Source organism: Pleurodeles waltl, chromosome 3_1, assembly GCF_031143425.1.
Source record: "Pleurodeles waltl isolate 20211129_DDA chromosome 3_1, aPleWal1.hap1.20221129, whole genome shotgun sequence".
Classification (NCBI taxonomy): domain Eukaryota; kingdom Metazoa; phylum Chordata; class Amphibia; order Caudata; family Salamandridae; genus Pleurodeles; species Pleurodeles waltl.
The window spans coordinates 1,463,125,903-1,463,150,583 of NC_090440.1; the positions used below are offsets into that span (position 1 = coordinate 1,463,125,903).

The window sequence follows — 24,681 nt, forward strand, 5'->3', positions numbered from 1 at the left end:
CTTAACACTACTCCTTGGATAAGCCTACTGCTCGACCACACTACCACAAAATAGAGCATTAGTATTATCTCTTTTTACCACTATTTTACCTCTAAGGGGAACCCTTGGACTCTGTGCATGCTATTCCTTACTTTGAAATAGCACATACAGAGCCAACTTCCTACAGGTATGGTCTCAGCTTCTTCAGGGACCAAACCACAGCAAAGGCCTCCCTCTCAATGGCACTCCAACGCTGCTCCCTGGGGAGTAACCTCCTGCTAATGAAAGCAACAGGTTGGTCAAGGCCATCATCATTTGTTTGGGACAAAACTGCCCCTATCCCATGTTCAGAGGCATCAGTCTGCACAATGAACTGCTTAGAATAATCTGGAGCTTTGAGAACTGGTGCTGAGCACATTGCTTGTTTCAGGGTGTCAAAGGCCTGTTGGCAGTCCACAGTCCAGTTCACTTTCTTGGGCATTTTCTTGGAGGTGAGCTCAGTGAGGGCTGTCACAATGGATCCATATCCCTTCACAAACCTCCTGTAGTACCCAGTCAAGCCAAGGAATGCCCTGACTTGAGTCTGGGTTTTTGGAGCTACCCAGTCCAGAATGGTCTGGATCTTGGGTTGGAGTGGCTGAACTTGGCCTCCACCTACAAGGTGGCCCAAGTAAACCACAGTTCCCTGCCCTATCTGGCATTTGGATGCCTTGATAGAGAGGCCTGCAGATTCCAGAGCCTTCAAAACCTTCCTCAGGTGGACCAGGTGATCCTGCCAGGTGGAGCTAAAGACAGCAATATCATCAAGATAAGCTGTGCTAAAGGACTCCAAGCCAGCAAGGACTTGATTCACCAACCTTTGGAAGGTGGCAGGGGCATTCTTTAAACCAAAGGGCATAACAGTAAACTGATAATGCCCATCAGGTGTGGAGAATGCTGTCTTTTCTTTTGCTCCAGGTGCCATTTTTATTTGCCAGTACCCTGCTGTCAAGTCAAAGGTACTTAGAAATTTGGCAGCACCTAATTTATCAATGAGCTCATCAGCTCTTGGAATTGGATGGGCATCTGTCTTGGTGACAGAATTGAGCCCTCTGTAGTCCACACAAAACCTCATCTTTCTTTCCATCTTTGGTGTGAGGTTTGGGGACTAAGACCACTGGGCTGGCCCAGGGGCTGTCAGAGCGCTCAATTACTCCCAATTCCAGCATCTTGTGGACTTCCACCTTGATGCTTTCCTTAACATGGTCAGACTGTCTGAAGATTTTGTTTTTGACAGGCATGCTGTCTCCTGTGTCCACATCATGGGTACACAGGGGTGTCTGACCAGGGGTTAGGGAGAAAAGCTCAGGAAACTGTTGTAGGACTCTCCTACAATCAGCTTGCTGTTGGCCAGAGAGGGTGTCTGAGTAGATCACTCCATCTACTGTACCATCTTTTGGGTCTGATGACAGAAGATCAGGGAGAGGTTCACTCTCTGCCTCTTGATCCTCATCTGTTACCATCAACAGATTCACATCAGCCCTGTCATGGAAGAGCTTAAGGCGGTTCACATGGATCACCCTCTTGGGGCTCCTGCTTGTGCCCAGGTCCACCAAGTAGGTGACCTGACTCTTCCTTTCTAGTACTGGGTAAGGGCCACTCCATTTGTCCTGGAGTGCCCTGGGAGCCACAGGCTCCAGAACCCAGACTTTCTGCCCTGGTTGGAACTCAACCAGTGCAGCCTTTTGGTCATACCAAAACTTCTGGAGCTGTTGGCTGGCCTCAAGGTTTTTGGTTGCCTTTTCCATGTACTCTGCCATTCTAGAGCGAAGGCCAAGTACATAGTCCACTATGTCCTGTTTAGGCTCGTGGAGAGGTCTCTCCCAGCCTTCTTTAACCAGGGCAAGTGGTCCCCTTACAGGATGACCAAACAGAAGTTCAAAGGGTGAGAATCCTACTCCCTTCTGTGGCACCTCTCTGTAAGCGAAAAGCAGACATGGCAAGAGGACATCCCATCTCCTTTTGAGCTTTTCTGGGAGCCCCATGATCATGCCTTTTAATGTCTTGTTGAATCTCTCAACCAAGCCATTAGTTTGTGGATGGTATGGTGTAGTGAATTTATAAGTCACTCCACACTCATTCCACATGTGCTTTAGGTATGCTGACATGAAGTTGGTACCTCTGTCAGACACCACCTCCTTAGGGAAACCCACTCTGGTAAAGATACCAATGAGGGCCTTGGCTACTGCAGGGGCAGTAGTCGACCTAAGGGGAATAGCTTCAGGATACCTGGTAGCATGATCCACTACTACCAGGATATACATATTTCCTGAGGCTGTGGGAGGTTCCAGTGGACCAACTATGTCCACACCCACTCTTTCAAAGGGCACCCCCACCACTGGAAGTGGAATGAGGGGGGCCTTTGGATGCCCACCTGTCTTACCACTGGCTTGACAGGTGGGGCAGGAGAGGCAAAACTCCTTAACCATGTTGGACATATTGGGCCAGTAGAAGTGGTTGACTAACCTCTCCCACGTCTTGGTTTGTCCCAAATGTCCAGCAAGGGGAATGTCATGGGCCAATGTTAGGATGAACTCTCTGAACAGTTGAGGCACTACCACTCTCCTAGTGGCACCAGGTTTGGGGTCTCTGGCCTCAGTGTACAGGAGCCCATCTTCCCAATAGACCCTATGTGTTCCATTTTTCTTGCCTTTGGACTCTTCAGCAGCTTGCTGCCTAAGGCCTTCAAGAGAGGGACAGGTTTCTTGTCCCTTACACAGCTCTTCCCTTGAGGGTCCCCCTGGGCCTAAGAGCTCAACCTGATAAGGTTCAAGCTCCAAAGGCTCAGTTCCCTCAGAGGGCAGAACTTCTTCCTGAGAAGAGAGGTTCCCTTTCTTTTGCTGTGTTGCAGTTGGTTTCCCAACTGACTTTCCTGTTCTCTTGGTAGGCTGGGCCATTTTTCCAGACTCCAGCTCTACTTTTTCACCCTGTGCCTTGCATTGTGCTCTTGTTTTCACACACACCAGTTCAGGGATACCCAGCATTGCTGCATGGGTTTTTAGCTCTACCTCAGCCCATGCTGAGGACTCCAGGTCATTTCCAAGCAGACAGTCCACTGGGATATTTGAGGAGACCACCACCTGTTTCAGGCCATTGACCCCTCCCCATTCTAAAGTAACCATTGCCATGGGATGTACTTTTCTCTGATTGTCAGCGTTGGTGACTGTGTAAGTTTTTCCAGTCAGGTATTGGCCAGGGGAAACCAGTTTCTCTGTCACCATGGTGACACTGGCACCTGTATCCCTCAGGCCCTCTATTCTAGTCCCATTAATTAAGAGTTGTTGTCTGTATTTTTGCATGTTAGGCGGCCAGACAGCTAGTGTGGCTAAATCCACCCCACCCTCAGAAACTAGAGTAGCTTCAGTGTGAACCCTGATTCGCTCTGGGCACACTGTTGATCCCACTTGGAGACTAGCCATACCAGTGTTACCTGGATGGGAGTTTGGAGTGGAACCTTTCTTGGGACAGGCCTTGTCTCCAGTTTGGTGTCCATGCTGTTTACAGCTATGACACCAGGCCTTTTTGGGATCAAAGTTTTTACCCTTGTACCCATTGTTTTGTGAAGAGGCTCTGGGCCCACCCTCCTGTGCAGGTTTTTGGGGGCCTGTAGAAGACTCTTTACTATTTTTAGTTTTGGTTGTCTCATCACCCTTCTGCTGGGGAGTCTTTGTGACCCCTTTCTTTTGGTCACCCCCTGTTGAAGTCTTGGACACCCTTGTCTTGACCCAATGGTCCGCCTTCTTTCCCAATTCTTGGGGAGAAATTGGTCCTAGGTCTACCAGATGCTGATGCAGTTTATCATTGAAACAATTACTTAACAGGTGTTCTTTCACAAATAAATTGTACAGCCCATCATAATTACTTACACCACTGCCTTGAATCCAACCATCTAGTGTTTTCACTGAGTAGTCAACAAAGTCAACCCAGGTCTGGCTCGAGGATTTTTGAGCCCCCCTGAACCTAATCCTGTACTCCTCAGTGGAGAATCCAAAGCCCTCAATCAGGGTACCCTTCATGAGGTCATAAGATTCTGCATCTTGTCCAGAGAGTGTGAGGAGTCTATCCCTACACTTTCCTGTGAACATTTCCCAAAGGAGAGCACCCCAGTGAGATCTGTTCACTTTTCTGGTTACACAAGCCCTCTCAAAAGCTGTGAACCATTTGGTGATGTCATCACCATCTTCATATTTAGTTACAATCCCTTTGGGGATTTTCAACATGTCAGGAGAATCTCTGACCCTATTTATGTTGCTGCCACCATTGATGGGTCCTAGGCCCATCTCTTGTCTTTCCCTCTCTATGGCTAGGATCTGTCTTTCCAAAGCCAATCTTTTGGCCATCCTGGCTAACTGGATGTCCTCTTCACTGGGGCTATCCTCAGTGATTTCAGAGGTGTTGGTCTCTCCTGTGAGGGAACCAGCATCTCTGACTATTATTTTAGGAGTCAGGGTTTGAGGGACCCTGTTCTCCCTAGATAGGACTGGTAGGGGGGAATTGTCCTCCAAGTCACTATCCTCTTCCTCTGAGTTGCCACCCTCAGAGGGGTTGGCCTTTTCAAACTCTGCCAAAAGCTCCTGGAGCTGTATTTTGGTAGGTTTGGGGCCCATTGTTATTTTCTTTAGTTTACAGAGTGACCTTAGCTCTCTCATCTGTAGATGGAGGTAAGGTGTGGTGTCGAGTTCCACCACATTCACATCTGTGCTAGACATTATGCTTCTAAAAGTTGGAATACTTTTTAAGAAACTAAAACTGATTCTAGAATCTAATTCAAACTTTTAACAAACTTTTAAACTCTAAAAGAAATGCTAAACAGGATCTAACACAAGGCCCTAGCAGGTCTTTTAAGAATTTAGAAAACTTTTCAAATTGCAAAAATCAATTTCTAATGACAATTTTGGAATTTGTCGTGTGATCAGGTATTGGCTGAGTAGTCCAGCAAATGCAAAGTCTTGTACCCCACCGCTGATCCACCAATGTAGGAAGTTGGCTCTGTATGTGCTATTTCAAAGTAAGGAATAGCATGCACAGAGTCCAAGGGTTCCCCTTAGAGGTAAAATAGTGGTAAAAATAGATAATACTAATGCTCTATTTTGTGGTAGTGTGGTCGAGCAGTAGGCTTATCCAAGGAGTAGTGTTAAGCATTTGTTGTACATACACATAGACAATAAATGAGGTACACACACTCAGAGACAAATCCAGCCAATAGGTTTTTATATAGAAAAATATCTTTTCTTAGTTTATTTTAAGAACCACAGGTTCAAATTCTACATGTAATAGCTCATTCGAAAGGTATTGCAGGTAAGTACTTTAGGAACTTCAAATCATCAAAATTGCATGTATACTTTTCAAGTTATTGACAAACAGCTGTTTTAAAAGTGGACACTTAGTGCAATTTTCACAGTTCCTGGGGGAGGTAAGTTTTTGTTAGTTTTACCAGGTAAGTAGGACACTTACAGGGTTCAGTTCTTGGTCCAAGGTAGCCCACCGTTGGGGGTTCAGAGCAACCCCAAAGTCACCACACCAGCAGCTCAGGGCCGGTCAGGTGCAGAGTTCCAAGTGGTGCCCAAAACACATAGGCTAGAATGGAGAGAAGGGGGTGCCCCGGTTCCGGTCTGCTTGCAGGTAAGTACCCGCGTCTTCGGAGGGCAGACCAGGGGGGTTTTGTAGGGCACCGGGGGGGACACAGGTCCACACAGAAATTTCACCCTCAGCGGCGCGGGGGCGGCCGGGTGCAGTGTAGAAACAAGCGTCGGGTTCGCAATGTTAGTCTATGAGAGATCTCGGGATCGCTTCAGCGCTGCAGGCAGGCAAGGGGGGGATTCCTCGGGGAAACCTCCACTTGGGCAAGGGAGAGGGACTCCTGGGGGTCACTTCTCCAGTGAAAGTCCGGTCCTTCAGGTCCTGGGGGCTGCGGGTGCAGGGTCTCTCCCAGGCGTCGGGACTTTAGGTTCAAAGAGTCGCGGTCAGGGGAAGCCTCGGGATTCCCTCTGCAGGCGGCGCTGTGGGGGCTCAGGGGGGACAGGTTTTGGTACTCACAGTATCAGAGTAGTCCTGGGGTCCCTCCTGAGGTGTTGGATCGCCACCAGCCGAGTCGGGGTTGCCGGGTGCAGTGTTGCAAGTCTCACGCTTCTTGCGGGGAGCTTGCAGGGTTCTTTAAAGCTGCTGGAAACAAAGTTGCAGCTTTTCTTGGAGCAGGTCCGCTGTCCTCGGGAGTTTCTTGTCTTTTCGAAGCAGGGGCAGTCCTCAGAGGATGTCGAGGTCGCTGGTCCCTTTGGAAGGCGTCGCTGGAGCAGGATCTTTGGAAGGCAGGAGACAGGCCGGTGAGTTTCTGGAGCCAAGGCAGTTGTCGTCTTCTGGTCTTCCTCTGCAGGGGTTTTCAGCTAGGCAGTCCTTCTTCTTGTAGTTGCAGGAATCTAATCTTCTAGGGTTCAGGGTAGCCCTTAAATACTAAATTTAAGGGCGTGTTTAGGTCTGGGGGGTTAGTAGCCAATGGCCACTAGCCCTGAGGGTGGGTACACCCTCTTTGTGCCTCCTCCCAAGGGGAGGGGGTCACATCCCTAATCCTATTGGGGGAATCCTCCATCTGCAAGATGGAGGATTTCTAAAAGTTAGAGTCACCTCAGCTCAGGACACCTTAGGGGCTGTCCTGACTGGCCAGTGACTCCTCCTTGTTATTCTCATTATTTTCTCCGGCCTTGCCGCCAAAAGTGGGGCCTGGCCGGAGGGGGCGGGCAACTCCACTAGCTGGAGTGTCCTGCTGGGTTGGCACAAAGGAGGTGAGCCTTTGAGGCTCACCGCCAGGTGTGACAATTCCTGCCTGGGAGAGGTGTTAGCATCTCCACCCAGTGCAGGTTTTGTTACTGGCCTCAGAGTGACAAAGGCACTCTCCCCATGGGGCCAGCAACATGTCTCGGTTTGTGGCAGGCTGCTAAAACTAGTCAGCCTACACAGATAGTCGGTTAAGTTTCAGGGGGCACCTCTAAGGTGCCCTCTGTGGTGTATTTTACAATAAAATGTACACTGGCATCAGTGTGCATTTATTGTGCTGAGAAGTTTGATACCAAACTTCCCAGTTTTCAGTGTAGCCATTATGGTGCTGTGGAGTTCGTGTTTGACAGACTCCCAGACCATATACTCTTATGGCTACCCTGCACTTACAATGTCTAAGGTTTTGTTTAGACACTGTAGGGGTACCATGCTCATGCACTGGTACCCTCACCTATGGTATAGTGCACCCTGCCTTAGGGCTGTAAGGCCTGCTAGAGGGGTGTCTTACCTATACTGCATAGGCAGTGAGAGGCTGGCATGGCACCCTGAGGGGAGTGCCATGTCGACTTACTCGTTTTGTCCTCACTAGCACACACAAGCTGGCAAGCAGTGTGTCTGTGCTGAGTGAGGGGTCTCCAGGGTGGCATAAGACATGCTGCAGCCCTTAGAGACCTTCCTTGGCATCAGGGCCCTTGGTACTAGAAGTACCAGTTACAAGGGACTTATCTGGATGCCAGGGTCTGCCAATTGTGGATACAAAAGTACAGGTTAGGGAAAGAACACTGGTGCTGGGGCCTGGTTAGCAGGCCTCAGCACACTTTCAATTGTAAACATAGCATCAGCAAAGGCAAAAAGTCAGGGGGCAACCATGCCAAGGAGGCATTTCCTTACACAAGCCAAACGCTGTTTCAGCACAAGAACAAAGCTCTAGTGCCACAAGGCAATTCCACATGCCACTAAGCTAGTGGATACACTTTATCTACACAAGGCTGTTGGCTGTTAAATGGACCAAGGATCACTGATATTATGGAGTGCTGCAACGTATTTCGCGTAATGTTGATGTCTCACATAAAGTGATCACCTTCCAGTTGCTTTTTGCTGTGTTTGGCTGTTGAAATGATACTGATGGATTGACATCTTTGCCCAGATAGTGTTACATCAAGTGTTGCTCACAGAATAAAAGGAATACCTTCAGGGTATACAGTTGATATATTTATAAATAGTTCTGGATTCCTGCTGTCATCCAGTAACAACTTATGAAGAATCCCTATTAGTGGGTGAGTCTGCCAGGTTGTATTCCTCTACCTTTGAAATAGCATACCACGACAAGTTGGAGGGTGAGGTGACCTCTCCAGATATCTCTGGATACGTGAACGCTCCAACAACTTACAAATGGTTTTCCTCTTAATACCTAGGCATTTATTGTGTAAACTAATAATTGGTCGGGCTATGGTGCTTAAATTGATCTCTGAGATTTTATTTTAAATCCATTATATAGAACATGTCTTATGGAGGCTTGCTTAAGTGCTTCTTTATTTGAACAAAGATGAAAAGACTCTTCCTTTTGAGCGCTTGCACTCATCTTTGCTAAAGATGTAGAAAGTAGGGTGACTCGCATCAATGCATAAAAACATTAGGAACTAGCAGCTTCCATATCTCATCATGCCTTGTATCAGCAGTCCCTTAGGCCTTTCGGATAGGTCCTCTTTTGAAGCATATTACCCACAGTAAGGAAAGTCCTGGGCGGGGGTGATCAGTAGGATACTTAAAATGCCAAACTAGGGCTATGTACATTTTCCTTATGCATCATGAACTTTGAAATAGAATAGCAAGCTCAGCTCATCAACTTTTCCCAACAAGATTACAGGGAGGCATGTCCGCACCAGGAAGCTGAGTTCCTTCAATGCAGCTTCACCAACTGCATTGTTTGCTTTATCGGAATCTCTGCTATAGTCCTTTCTTGTGAATTTGTTTGACTGCCAAATAGCAGGAGCTCCTTTCCCTCTGGTCAAACGGGCTTTCCTTGTCTGGTAATGTTCTATTAGGCAAATGGTACCAGAACTATATGTGGCACGATGGTACTAGATAGTGACTGCTTGGATATAGAAAAACCTGTATGAATGGAACTGTATTTGACTCTGTGCTGATTAGTCTCAAGTCTTTATTTTTTATTTGAGATTATAAGGAACAGCTTTTCGTGCACACTGCCTTTCACATTCAAACCTAATGTGTAACAGTTCATTGTGAACATATTTTGTGTGCTAGTGTAAATTTATTCTTATGTGCCAACTCACTGTAGTTGTGAAGCACTAGCATTTCAAACTTTGTGTGTTGATAGTAAGCCATCTAAGTATTTAAGAATTGTCTGTGGTCCCAGCAGTTTTAACGGCAGAGGAGTTGTCTCTACTAATTTGATAAAAGAAGCCTGGATTTATGCTTCCAACACATGGGCAAAGAACTTCAAAGCCAAATGGGGTTCCATTCAAATAAAAAAAACAAATTGAAGTCTAGCCAACAGATGACCTTCATGTGGTCAATCCTATATCCCCAATGTGTTAGTAGCCTCTCTTTATAGCTGTAGTGCACCTACCCTTTAGGAAAAATGTCCCACTTTAGAAGATGCCAGTCTGAGAGGTGATTACATCTGACACAATGGCTTATTGCATATGTATAGTCCCACTTGCATGTCTGCAGAAGGAAGTTCTTCAGGAATTGCTTCTAAAGCATTGGTCGCCCCAATGCCCAGGGTTTGGCAGGATCTGGTGGTGGTGGTAGTAGTAGAGTTGGGGGTTCTTAAAAAGAAAAGGAAATACTAGGATTATCCTTGACTTAAAGCAGTATTACTCAGTTGTGCACGCCAGTGTTAGAACAAATCATGTTGCACTTTATTGAAAAAGTTTACATTTTGTCCATGTAGCTGCATTTACAGCGTATGGTTGTGGTGGTCCTTGACACAAATCCTGATTAGGAATCCTGTAATAAAAATGTTTATGCAAAGCCTGAAACGCATGCCCGAGACCACCTAGGCACAATGCATGGGCGTGAGACTGTCAGTGTAGCATCCCGTACATTATTTCAGTTGCTGAAATTTGAAGTGGCTATCTGAAAATCAGTCTTCACCTCTGCATAGTTTTTTTTCCTTACTTTCCTTCTAGTTTATTTACTTACTACTCTCACCGATTACCTTCCTAATCTTTCTTAATGTGTATATAATATTTATCAAGAAAAGGGCAGTTTGCTTAATTCCTAGTTTTAAGTAATGGGTGCTTTCTTTGAACTCGAGAATCATCCTCTTTTCTTGCTGGGTAATCTTTACTTGGCTTAGCAGTCTGAATAAAACTGATGGCTGTACATTCTGAGACAGTGTTGTGGCTGAATTTCTTAAATAAGTCTTATGAAGTTCCCATGCTTTTAAGGTACACCCCTTAGGCTTTTGTCCCCTGCTTTATATGTATTTTCGGAGGACTGTTAGCATGGGTTTTAGCCAGCATTTGCTTACCAAAGTAGGTTGGGGGGATAGAGAAAAACATGCTGCTGAAGAAAGCATCTTTTTATTTTCCTTTCTTTCTGCAAATGCCATCAACGAAAGGTTTGCAGAGCTAAAATCTCCGGCTTTCAGGAACAGGCAGACTAGAATCAGAAAATCACTTTTTTCAACACGGTTTTGGCATTTTACTGGAACATACCCCATTTTTTCCTATTTGTTTGTGCTTTTAGCCTCCTTCCAGTTAGTGACTGAAATAGGTGTGAAAACAGTGGAGGGTCTCTGGAAGTTCCACATTTCTGAAAAGACAAAATTCTGAAATCAGCAAGGGGTAATTTGTGTAGGTCCTTCAGGGTTTTCCTATAGAAAATAGCACTTGAAATAAAAAAAAAATATTGCAATTGAGCTAAAACAAAAACAGCGATTTGTTTGTGTTCGGTGGCATGTGTAGCTGCAGATACACATGCTGTGCATAGTCCGCCGTCTGGTGTTGGGTCGGAGTGTTACAAGTTGTTTTTCTTAGAAGTCTTTTCGAGTCACGAGACCGAGGGACTCCTCCCACTTTGGTTCCATTGCGCATGGGCGTCGACTCCATCTTAGATTGTTTTTTTTCCGCCATCGGGTTCGGACGTGTTCCTTTTCGCTCTGTGTTTCGGGTCGGAAAGTTAGTCAGAATCAACGGAAAATTTGTCGGTATTGTTTCGTTCGGTATCTGGATAGTTAGGGCAAATCGACACCGAGCCTTAAAGAGCTCCGGTAACCCTTCGGGGTATTTTCGATCCCCCGTCGGGGCCTGGTCGGCCCGACCGCGTGCAACATCGAGACTGATGGAACGGACCCCGTTCCGATTCTGTCCTAAATGCCACAGTAAATATCCTTATACAGACCAACATTTGGTCTGTAACTTGTGCCTGTCCCCCGAGCACAAGGAAGAGTCGTGTGAGGCCTGTCGCGCGTTTCGGTCGAGAAAAACGCTCAGGGACCGAAGAGCCAGGAGGTTGCAGATGGCTTCCACACTGACAGGACAACAAGGGTTCGAGGAGGAGGAGGAAGAAGAAACTTTCTCCATCCGGGATTCGGATTCCGAAGAATTCGACGTCGACGAGCAACCAACCGTGAGTAAGACGTCGAAAGAAAGATCACACGAGAAAACAGACAAAGCCCAGGGAACGCTACTGCCAACAGGCCATGGCATAACCCATAAAGTAGGTGACCGTCCATCGGCACCGAAAAAGGGCTAGCTGGTGCCGAAGCCGTCCGACTCGGGTCGAGACACAGGCACGCAACACTCTCGGGACCGAGAGAGTGGTGCAGAAAAGGCTCGACACCGAGATAGCGGCACCGAAGCTACTCGACACAGACAGCTGGACCGAAGCTGCTCGGCACAGAGATAGCGGCACCGAGGACGGTCGGCACCGAGAGGCCAAGGCACCGAAAAAGAGAAAGATCTCGTTGGAGCCAAAAACAACTAAAGACACGTTTCGGTGCCAAAACACCCGGCAACCGAACCAAAAACCAGTTCCTACTCAGAGGAACAATCACTGTCCTCCTAACTAAAAAGACACAGATTTGAGGAGGAATTACAAACTACAGAGGTAGATCACACGCAAAAGCAGATCTTTATCCAAAGGGGTACAGGGAAAATCAGCACTCTTCCCCCAATCAGAAGGAAAAGGAAACTTGACTTCCAGCAACAAGACAAGCCACCACAAGCAAAGGTGGTAAAGAGGGTCACTCCACCACCCTCTCCACCACAGTCAACTCGTGTATCACCGGCACAGACTCCACCACAATCACCAGCTCATACCACCATGAGCCAAGATGATCAGGCAGCATGGGACCTCTATGATGCTCCAGTATCGGACAATAGTCCTGAGTCGTACCCAACTAAACCCTCACCACCTGAGGAAAGTACAGCATATGCACAGGTGGTAGCTAGGGCAGCCGAATTTCATAATGTATCTCTACATTCGGAGCCTATTGAGGATGACTTCCTCTTTAACACCCTGTCCTCCACCCACAGCCATTATCAAAGCCTTCCCATGCTCCCAGGAATGCTAAGGCACGCTAAACTGATTTTCAAGGAGCCTGTTAAAAGCAGAGCAATAACTCCAAGGGTGGAGAAAAAATACAAGGCACCGCCCACAGACCCTGCTTTTATTACATCACAACTGACACCAGATTCAGTAGTCGTAGGAGCAGCTCGTAAAAGAGCCAACTCGCAGACATCAGTCGACGCACCACCTCCGGACAAGGAGAGCCGCAAGTTTGATGCAGCTGGGGAAAGGGTTGCAGCACAAGCTGCAAATCAGTGGCACATCGCCAACTCGCAAGCACTCCTAGCGCGATACGACAGGGCCCATTGGGACGAGATGCAGCATCTCATCGAGCACCTCCCCAAAGAATTCCAGAAACGAGCGAAACAAGTGGTTGAAGAGGGGCAAAATATCCCCAACAACCAAATACCTTCTTCTATGGATGCAGCAGATACAGCTGCAAGAACGATAAATACTGCTGTGACAATAAGGAGGCACGCATGGCTGCGCACATCTGGCTTCAAACCTGAGATACAACAGGCAGTGCTCAATATGCCGTTCAATGAACAACAATTGTTTGGCCCAGAAGTGGACACTGCAATTGAAAAATTAAAGAAGGACACTGACACAGCCAAAGCCATGGGCGCACTCTATTCCCCGCTGGGCAGAGGCACATTTGGCACATTTCGCAAAACAACTTTCAGAGGAGTGTTTCGAGGTCAAGCCACAGAAGCCAGCACCTCTCAAACAAGACCACCTACCTACCAGGGACAATATCAAAGGGGTGGCTTTCGAGGCCAATACAGAGGGGGCCAATTCCCAAGAAACCGGGGAAAGTTTCAGGGTCCCAAAACCCCTCAAAATAAACAGTGACTCACAGGTCACACAACCCCTTCACACAACACCAGTGGGGGGAAGACTGAGCCAGTTCCACAAATCATGGGAGGAAATAACAACAGACACTTGGGTCTTAGCAATTATCCAACATGGTTATTGCATAGAATTTCTCCAACTCCCTCCAAATGTCCCACCGAAAACACACAATATGTCAAAACAGCATATAGACCTTCTAGGACTAAAAGTCCAAGCATTACTGCAAAAAGACGCAATAGAATTAGTACCAAAAACACGAAAGAACACAGGAGTTTACTCACTGTACTTTCTAATACCGAAAAAGGACAAAAGTCTGAGACCAATATTAGATCTCAGAACACTAAACACCTACATCAAATCAGACCACTTTCACATGGTCACGTTACAAGACGTAATACCACTACTGAAACAGCAAGACTACATGACAACGTTAGATCTAAAAGACGCGTATTTCCATATACCGATACATCCCTCGCACAGGAAATACCTAAGGTTCGTATTCAAAGGAATACATTACCAATTCAAAGTGCTGCCATTCGGAATAATAACAGCACCAAGAGTCTTTACAAAATGTCTAGCAGTAGTAGCTGCACAGATCAGGAGGCAGAAAATACACGTGTTCCCGTACCTAGACGATTGGTTAATCAAAACCAACTCGCTAACAAAGTGTTCACACCACACAGATTATGTTATACAAACCCTTTACAAACTGGGTTTCTCCATCAAATATGCAAAGTCACACCTTTTGCCGTGTCAAACACAGCAATACTTAGGAGCGACAATCAACACAACAAAAGGGATAGCCACTCCAAGTCCACAAAGGGTTCAAAATTTTCACAAGGTGATACAAGCTATGTATCCAACACAAAAGATGCACGCAAAGATGGTATTAAAACTCCTAGGCATGATGTCCTCATGCATAGCCATTGTCCCAAACGCAAGATTGCACATGCGGCCCTTACAACAGTGCCTAGCATCACAATGGTCACATGCACAGGGTCAACTTCTAGATCTGGTGTTGATAGACCGCCAAACATACATCTCGCTTCTATGGTGGAACAGTACAAATTTAAACAAAGGGCGGCCTTTCCAAGACCCAGTGCCACAATACGTGATAAAAACAGATGCTTCCATGACCGGGTGGGGAGCACACCTCAATCAACACAGCATCCAAGGACAATGGGACGTACATCAAAGAAAGTTTCATATAAATCACCTAGAATTGTTAGCAGTATTTCTAGCGTTGAAAGCATTCCAACCAATGATAACCCACAAATACATTCTTGTCAAAACAGACAACATGACGACAATGTATTATTTAAACAAACAGGGGGCACACACTCGACACAGTTGTGTCTCCTAACACAAAAAATATGGCATTGGGCAATTCACAACCACATTCGCCTAATAGCACAGTTTATTCCAGGGATCCAGAACCAGCTAGCAGACAATCTCTCTCGGGATCACCAACAGGTCTACGAATGGGAAATTCACCCCCAAATCCTGAACACTTACTTCCAAATTTGGGGAACACCTCAAATAGATCTATTTGCAACAATAGAAAACGCAAAATGCCAAAACTTCGCATCCAGGTACCCACACCGGCAATCTCAAGGCAATGCTCTATGGATGAATTGGTCAGGGATATTTGCATACGCTTTTCCCCCTCTCCTTCCATATCTAGTAAACAGATTGAGTCAAAACAAACTCAAACTAATAGCACCAACATGGGCAAGACAACCTTGGTATACCACACTACTAGACCTGTCAGTAGTACCTCATGTCAAACTACCCAACAGGCCAGATCTGTTAACACAACACAAACAACAGATCAGGCATCCAAACCCAGCATCGCTGAATCTAGCAATTTGGCTCCTGAAATCCTAGAATTTGGACACTTGAACCTCACCCAAGAGTGTATGGAGGTCATAAAACAAGCTAGAAGACCATCCACTAGACACTGCTATGCAAGTAAATGGAAAAGATTTGTTTGTTACTGCCATAATAATCAAGTCCAACCATTGCATGCATCTCCAAAAGATGTAGTAGGATATTTACTACATTTACAAAAATCAAATCTAGCTTTCTCTTCCATAAAAATACATCTCGCAGCAATATCTGCTTACCTCCAGATTACTCAATTCAACTTCCCTATTTAGAATACCTGTCATTAAAGCGTTTATGGAAGGCCTAAAGAGAATTATACCACCAAGAACACCACCTGTTCCTTCATGGAACCTCAACATTGTCTTGACAAGGCTCATGGGTCCACCTTTCGAACCCATGCATTCTTGTGAAATGCAATACTTAACGTGGAAAGTTGCATTTCTCATTGCCATCACATCTCTAAGAAGAGTAAGTGAAATACAGGCGTTTACCATACAAGAACCATTTATTCAAATACACAAAAATAAGATCGTTCTAAGAACAAATCCAAAATTCTTACCAAAGGTTATCTCACCGTTCCACTTAAACCAAACAGTGGAATTACCAGTGTTCTTCCCACAGCCAGATTCAATAGCTGAAAGAGCACTACATACATTAGACATCAAGAGAGCGCTAATGTACTACATTGACAGGACAAAAGAAATTAGGAAGACAAAATAACTATTTATTGCCTTCCAAAAACCTCATACAGGAAATCCAATTTCAAAACAAGGTATCGCCAGATGGATAGTGAAGTGCATCCAAACCTGCTATCTTAAAGCAAAGAGAGAACTGCCTATTACACCAAAGGCACACTCAACCAGAAAGAAAGGTGCTACTATGGCCTTTCTAGGAAATATTCCAATGACCGAAATATGTAAGGCAGCAACATGGTCTACGCCTCATACATTTACTAAACACTACTGTGTAGATGTGTTATCTGCACAACAAGCCACAGTAGGTCAAGCCGTACTAAGAACTTTATTTCAAACTACTTCCACTCCTACAGGCTGAACCACCGCTTTTGGGGAGATAACTGCTTACTACTCTATGCACAGCATGTGTATCTGCAGCTACACATGCCACCGAACGGAAAATGTCACTTACCCAGTGTACATCTGTTCGTGGCATTAGTCGCTGCAGATTCACATGCGCCCACCCTCCTCCCCGGGAGCCTGTAGCCGTTTAGAAGTGGATCTGGAACATTTGTACATTTGTAAATATATTACATTAAACCTTCATTTTGTACATACGTATTTATTCCATTGCATGGGCACTATTATTAGCATACACAACTCCTACCTCACCCTCTGCGGGCAAAACAATCTAAGATGGAGTCGGCGCCCATGCGCAATGGAACCAAAGTGGGAGGAGTCCCTCGGTCTCGTGACTCGAAAAGACTTCTTCGAAGAAAAACAACTTGTAACACTCCGACCCAACACCAGACGGCGGACTATGCACAGCATGTGAATCTGCAGCGACTAATGCCACGAGCAGATGTACACTGGGTAAGTGACATTTTCCTTTCATCTGTAACTTTATATATATATATATATATATATATATATATATATATATATATATATATATATATATATATATATATATATATATTTTTTTTTTAAGTATGTCAGATTTTCAAAAGCAGTACATTTATGTCCGCTGTACCCTTCTGGTTGCAGGGATATGTGGCTTATAGGTTCTCCAAGAACACAGGCTACCTGGAGCCTATAACTGAGCTGCACCTTGCAATGGTTTTTCATTGTGTACCTAGTATACAGCAGTTCATTTGGTAAAATAATAGAAGTGGAAAAATGTGTATCCAGGAAACCTATGCATTTCCGAAATGGGCACAAGATATGGAGTTCAGAAGCAGTGGTTATTTGCACATCTCGGACTCTGAATTTGTGGGTACCCATAGTAGCGTCTGAATTAGAGGGCATTTCTCAAAATGTCTTCTTTCATACACGCTGTCTCCCATAAACTAGACACTTGAGGGAGTCCAGGGAGGATGTGGCTTGTGTGGATCCCTCTGCATTTTCTTACGTGGAATTTGAGGGTGCAAACCTCAAATTTGGACTTTAAAAAAAATCACATTCCTGCGCGGGATCACCACACCGGCACAAATTTCCTACCACCCATCTTCCACTTGGTCTCCCGATAAAAATTATACCTCATTTGCTTAGGTGGGCCAAGTGCCTGCAACAGGCAAGGGCCAAAATTGTGTAGGAATTGAGGGGGAACCAAAGCAGGTCCAAAAGGGCAGTCTTTTTCATACAGTTTTAGGCTGACTCTGCTTTGGACCCCCACACAGGTGGGGCAGAATTTCCATCAGTACAGATGGAGCAGTGCTGGGTGGTAGGAATTTTGTGGATTTGTGCTGATCCCAGAGGTTTCCATCACATAAATGTAGGGGAATTATGTAAAATCAAGAAAAGAGGTGGTTTGTAGGCATTATGGGTAAGAAAATGGTGTGGGGTGCGTGTGAATCCCACCACTCTGGACCTTCTCAGATGTTTAGTTTTCAGATGTCTGGTCTGATTTTTGCAGGTGGCAATGTACCCAAGTCCAAAAAGTGCAGCCACTCACTATTGCAAGTGGGACGATATTTGGAGTTAGCCACGCCCTGTTGGCCCTCATGTAAAGTCAAAACCAAAGAGTCAAATGTCCTTTTGCCTGCCATTGGGATGAGATGCTTTAGGCCTCGCCTGAAAGACTGTTATCCCTTTTAGTTTGGGAGTGGGGGCATAATCAGGCAGTTGGTGGTGGGCAGTCGCCACACTTTTTTTTATTTTTTTATTACATGGCATCTAGTGAGCTGTAGCAGTTGTAGTTCTAGGCCCTGTGTAACTTTTTCAGGCCATTTATTGTAATCATTTTCTGGTGAGAAGGAAGGCTTTAGAGTTTGTTGCATAGTATACAGATGGTATAAACAAGGCTGCTGGAATTATGCAGCAAGATGATCAAATTATGCAGCCGGTTGTACTAAATTATGCAGCACATGTTAAGACTGTTTGGACAAAGGTTTCACCATATTAGTACAAAATTAGCAGCCAAATGCAGCAATATTCGACTGAAAGGTGAAGAGTTGACCTTTTATGTAGTGTCTTCTGCAGCACAGCAGTGTGCATTGCCTCATGTGATCCGTTTGAGCTAGAATTAAAAAACAAATGCTAGAAATAATATAGCAGATAATGGATTATGTGGCAGATGCTTCAAATGCATAATTACGCGAAAATATTACACAGCCGATCACATAATTAAAGTGGCTTTGGGTATACACGGTCTGTTTACTTTGCTTTTCCAGTAGGGCATCATTTGATTGTAAATCCACAGATAAGTACACATTGCGGCTTGCAGTTTTCTTAGTACAGAGTGTAATAATCAAGACATGATCACAATTGCTATTCCCATCTCCATCCCCAGGGACCTCAGCACAGCCCCCAGTCTTTGAAGGGCAACTTCAGTTACACTTTGTCCGCCCCCAGAAGATGCTTCTTGTGGCTGCTGAGGGTGCTGGGTACATAGCCTTCCTCTGTGTTCATTCCATTTTTCCCATACCTTCCCCCATTTGGCTGGGCATCCCAGACTCCTGTAAATAGCCTTCTGCAATCAGACACCAACCCACATCTCTCTTCCAATCTTGCAGCCTTGGAATTTCTAACAATCCCCCACAATCTGCCAATATTTCTCTTTGCGACCACCATGCGCAACTTTACCAGTCGTCTCTCTGACTGTCTCGGGTCTGTGGGTCCCCATATATTCAGCTAGCATCTCTTCATTGACAGTCGGTTTCTCAGGAGATCGCTAAGGCATGCCAGTATCCCGGACCAGTATTGACTAATTTCAGGACACTACCAAAGAACACTCCCTCCATCCCACACCCCCTAAGGCATAGGTCGTCCAGTGCTCTTCCTAATCTGAGTGTACCTGGCAAGTATGTTCTGTGAAGTATTTTCAATTGAGTTGGACAAAACCTGAAGTGAATTCTCACCTCCATCAGGGATGCCAGTGCCGCCTCCCACTCCTCTTCCAGCTCTCCCAACTTTTGTTACCACTATTTAAGGAGCTGGAGCGTGTCTTGCGGGTTGACTGTGGTTTTGTAAGTGAGGGAGATGGCTTTTTTATGTAATAGTTTCTCTAGCAACTTGCGCTCCAGGGGAGAAGCCTTAGGAAGTCCCCTCCCCTTAGTGAGTGCTATTCCAAAGGAGCCAGTTCATACTCCTCTTGTAGTTCGCTGAAGGTCTTACTGGCATTACGTGTCCAAAGGTCACCTATCTTTGATATGCAGCTATATATTTTAGATTCAGTTTACTAGTTTAGCAGCACATACATCATAATGTGAGGAATCACAAGTTGCAGTTTAGAAATGATTGAAATGTTAATGTGATCCTTTTCTCCATTATTTATTCATCTGTTCTTCCTTGTTCTTGCAGAGCTAACACATGAATTTTTACAAATATTGGAGAAAACCCCAAGCCGGTTGAAGAGAATTAGGAACTGGAGGGTAAGAAACAGTTAAAGTTCACACATTCTCTAATGAAACCAAAGACACGACAAATGTAGACTTTGTTTCAAAGCTTCACCGTCTCTAGTTTGCCTTAGTAAGCTTTTACCGTCAAAAATCACAAATATGAGAAAATGGCAGTAATGTCATTTGTAATATTCTGTAGTTATTAGGTGGATTGGTTGCATATAATTTGTCAGTGCAGGGTGCTTTTTAGCTATGCATTTCATTTTTTTGTTTGCAACAGTATTACCCATTTCATTATGTAGTTTGAGCTAATCTTCTGTAATTGAAATAGTTTATAATCTTTCTGGAGTGCATCTGCCCTTTTCTTTGAGAATTTCCCAATAGATGTCATGTTTAGGAAAGGGTGTAACTTGTTGCAATTTCCTATTTGACTTGAACGTATGTCTAGAATGTTTTGCGTATTAAGCAGTATGTTTTATTAATGTCTTTAATCTTTCATTTCTAGGCGAATCAGGCTGCAAAGAAACCTAAAGGAGATGGACAAGTTGAGAGTTCTCTTTTGGGTTCCTCTTTGTCCCAGAACTCCATTTTGGTAGACCCTGTCGGTGGTGTATCCACAAACGTGAATTTCCAGAAAGCGTCCACTTCATTCCCTGTACCCGTGTCACTGAACTCTGGAAGCATTCCTATACAAAGTAGTCATACACCAGAACAATTGGCATTAATAACTACAGGGATGCCAAATACCTCGTACAATGTATCATCCCACCAAGAGTGGCCCCAACATCAAGAACAGGCAAGGACAGATCAGATATTTTCTGTGAAACATGAGAACACTTTACCTGGTACTCAATATATTAGTTTTACTCAAGGACCTTCTGTGCAGTTACATCCAGGAGTGCAGCTTCGACCCGACAAAGGATCGGAGCACACTGTGAAACAAGAATTTTCTCACAAGACGGGAAATGGCAAACACCATGTACATGTGACTGCTCCTACAACCATTCCCCATAAAATGTCCTTGGACAAATACAGAGAAAAACGCAAGCAAGAAACTGTTGATGTAGATGTTAGGGACCACTATGTTACTAGCCACGTGGAACAGCAGCACAGGAAACACAGCATATCCCAATTAGTGAATAGTGGTTCTTCTGCTTCTCCAATTAAAATGAAAATTCCTCTTCCAAGTACTGAAAAAACTGACAGACACATATCTGATAAAAAAGAAAAATCTGAATCTTTGAAATTGCGTATACCAATTGTACCTACAGAAAAGAACTTGAGTAAGGAAGAATTTAAAATGAAAATAAAAGTGTCTTCCTCTGAAAGACATAGCTCCTCTGATGAGGGCAGTGGAAAGAGCAAACATTCTAGTCCACATGTTGGCAAAGAACTGAAAGACCGACACAGGGAACACTCTTCAAACCGCCACCACAGTAGCAGCCATAAGCACTCGCATTCGCATACTAGTGGCAGCAGCAGTGGCAGCAAATTCGGTACAGATGGAATGTCTTCAACAGTTTTAAGGAGTCCTGTTGGCCTGATTAATGATGGTATTTCCTCAAGTTCCAGTTCAAGGAAGAGGTTGCATGCCAATGACGCATCTCACAACCACCACTCCAAAATGAGCAAAAGTTCCAAAAGTACAGGTAGTTCATCTAGTTCTTCCTCTGTTAAGCAGTATATATCATCTCACAACTCTGTTCTTAACCTTCCCTTACCCCCTCCTCCCCCTGTCACATACCAGGTGGGCTACGGACATCTCAGCACCCTCGTGAAACTGGACAAGAAGCCAGTGGAGACCAACGGCCCTGATGGCAATCATGAGTACAGTACAAACAACCAACATATGGACTACAAAGACACATTCGACATGCTGGATTCGCTGTTAAATGCCCAAGGAATGAACATGTGATCGGTTATTTGGGTTATTTTTTCTTTTTTTATTTAAGAATTGTAAGTATGGGATACTTTTTCCTGCAGTGGCGTTAGCAACCGCTTGCCATTGTTTGTATGTAAGTGCTGCTTTATCCTTCAGCCTCAAAAGAAGAGGTTATAGTAGATAAGTCTTAAACTCCACGTCATAGTATTAAAATACTGTATAAGCATGAATGGTGCAAAATAACTCAGTGTTTCTACAACTGTAGCGGAGGGCACAACGCTGCATTTAGGTGTATAGAATGCTCACGCATTGTTTATTTATAATTTGGACTGGTGCAGGCACAAGTTTTGTTGCTAAGCCTATGAATGACTGTTTTTTGTGTATTTATACTGTATGTATGATTTGCATGTGTCAGCGATAAAGGGATAAAATAGAGTATACTGACAACTGTTTACAAGAAAGTGGAGAAAAATGTACATACGTTTTTGTATGTTTAAAATATACCATAAAATACTCAGGTTTGGAGCTGCTCGTAAGTAACAAACTATACATATAAAGAAACTTTATTTTATATTTGAGTAAATCGCTTACCTTAGAAGTGGTGGTTTTGTCATGCTTATCTCTAACTGTAGGCCTTATTGAAAACCATTGACAGGGACGCCACTACAGAGTGTATCAGGGGCCATTTCAAGTTACTTGCAGCACATCAAATTTAGTTGATAGCATTTCTTGCTTGGATTTCTTGTAGTGGCAACTATCATGTCCCCGTTCTGAAAATTAAAAGGAATAAAAAAAATAAAGTTTACATAATCTGTTGCTGTGAAGTGCATTTAAATGTGTATTGGCTTAATACAGTAACATAGAAGCTATTAATAATGGTTATGAAGATCAATACATGCTCTAAAACATTTACATTTGTAAAAAACAAAAAAAATAGTCAAATTAGAAAGTTTTTTTTTTTAAGTTGACACCAAAAGATATTTTTAATAGTACTAAATGAATCACTGTTTTCATTAGCATTTCAGAATGTTCAAGTTCTGAATGTTAAAGTATAAAATAAAAAATTGCAAAAAACAAGTGTACTTTGTAATGCCATAAATTATTTTCTAGGTGAATGCAGTCTTCAGAATAAAACCCATTTAATTCATCCCAACAATAAACTAGTTACCATTGATATGTACATTGTACTTATGATTGTAGTTCATAAAATCAAAGTTTACAGTTGTTTCACAAGTTCTCACAAATCAACAGAAACAAAATTAAACCACTAGAGTAATTTGTATGTTTGCCTTGGTGTCCTGGTGTTTTTGATTGTGTACAGTTCTCAAACACAAGTGACTTATTTTGTTTAAAGCTTTACATACCTGGCTACAACAGATTTCTAATTAATTGTAATCTCAATTATTCTCTTAGTACGATTGTATCCCGATTTTGCCACAGACCATTAACTTAAGTTGATTTTTTATATGTGAATTCTGTACAATATGCATTCAGTCGGTGTTACTGAATTATTCCTCTTGTAGTAATAGGCAATAATATTCCATGACTTTGAAATATATTTAATGTAAAAAAGATGTTTTAAAAGTTCATTTGCAACATTTTAAAATTTCAATAAATTGTTGCTTGCTTTCATAGTATATTTCTACGAGGCCTTCATTCCCTTGCTTTAAATTGTAGAGTGCTCTGGTATGGATTTGAAAAGAAAAAAAAAAGGGGGGTGGTTGTGCTGAATACCAAGAACACTTATAATTTCTAAAGCCATGGGTAAAAGGTCAAATACAACCATGGTTTTGGCCTTGCAGGTTTGGCAAAGAAGTGCAGGTTGGCCCCACATTGTATCAAATCTGTTGAGTTCATGTAATTTGCTATGTATTTTGAAATGTACATCTTGCTTTGTGTAAAGAATGACAGGTAAAATTGACACCAGATGCCCAGTAACTTGTTACCATAGCTGCATACCAAATGTCTTATCAGTTTAGTCGTAAGTGACTAAATATTTATTCAAATCGTGACCCTTTTAAGTGAGAAGTGTGGATCGTTACATTTCACCGGTTTTACTCCACATTCATACGTTTAATAATTTAGACGCCTAAAGATTAAGTTCTAGATAGTAAACTAAGCAGTAAATGTTGAAACATACTTCAAGGAGAAATTTATAGCGGTCTCTGTGTGCTTGGCACTCAGTTGGCAATCATGAGACTTTTTATCTGAAATTTACTCTTAATCTCTTCCAGGCAGTACTTTATATACAGGGAGTGCAGAATTATTAGGCAAGTTGTATTTTTGAGGATTAATTTTATTATTGAACAATAACCATGTTCTCAATGAACCCAAAAAACTCATTAATATCAAAGCTGAATATTTTTGGAAGTAGTTTTTAGTTTGTTTTTAGTTTTAGCTATGTTAGGGGGATATCTGTGTGTGCAGGTGACTATTACTGTGCATAATTATTAGGCAACTTAACAAAAAAATATATATACCCATTTCAATTATTTATTATTACCAGTGAAACCAATATAACATCTCAACATTCACAAATATACATTTCTGACATTCAAAAACAAAACAAAAACGAATCAGTGACCAATATAGCCACCTTTCTTTGCAAGGACACTCAAAAGCCTGCCATCCATGGATTCTGTCAGTGTTTTGATCTGTTCACCATCAACATTGCGTGCAGCAGCAACCACAGCCTCCCAGACACTGTTCAGAGAGGTGTACTGTTTTCCCTCCTTGTAAATCTCACATTTGATGATGGACCACAGGTTCTCAATGGGGTTCAGATCAGGTGAACAAGGAGGCCATGTCATTAGATTTCCTTCTTTTATACCCTTTCTTGCCAGCCACGCTGTGGAGTACTTGGACGCGTGTGATGGAGCATTGTCCTGCATGAAAATCATGTTTTTCTTGAAGGATGCAGACTTCTTCCTGTACCACTGCTTGAAGAAGGTGTCTTCCAGGAACTGGCAGTAGGACTGGGAGTTGAGCTTGACTCCATCCTCAACCCGAAAAGGCCCCACAAGCTCATCTTTGATGATACCAGCCCAAACCAGTACTCCACCTCCACCTTGCTGGCGTCTGAGTCGGACTGGAGCTCTCTGCCCTTTACCAATCCAGCCACGGGCCCATCCATCTGGCCCATCAAGACTCGCTCTCATTTCATCAGTCCATAAAACCTTAGAAAAATCAGTCTTGAGATATTTCTTGGCCCAGTCTTGAC

The 24,681-nt window shown here is 43.9% G+C and overlaps 1 protein-coding gene across 2 annotated transcripts in view; it reads left to right on the forward strand.

The window, feature by feature from the left end:
• The window catches only part of CCNT2 (cyclin T2), a 90,779-nt gene extending 67,684 nt beyond the window's left edge, over positions 1–23,095 (forward strand). Inside the window, exons 8-10 of one of the 2 annotated variants that reach the window (XM_069225056.1) lie at positions 19,542–19,612; positions 20,085–21,228; positions 21,327–23,095. In XM_069225056.1, coding sequence (XP_069081157.1) covers positions 19,542–19,612; positions 20,085–21,228; positions 21,327–21,394 — 1,283 coding nt within the window. In that variant the 3' untranslated portion in view covers positions 21,395–23,095. Of the gene's footprint in view, positions 1–19,541; positions 19,613–20,084 lie in introns of both variants that reach the window. The other variant, XM_069225054.1, reaches the window with a different exon arrangement.
• Positions 23,096–24,681: the final 1,586 nt, after the last annotated feature.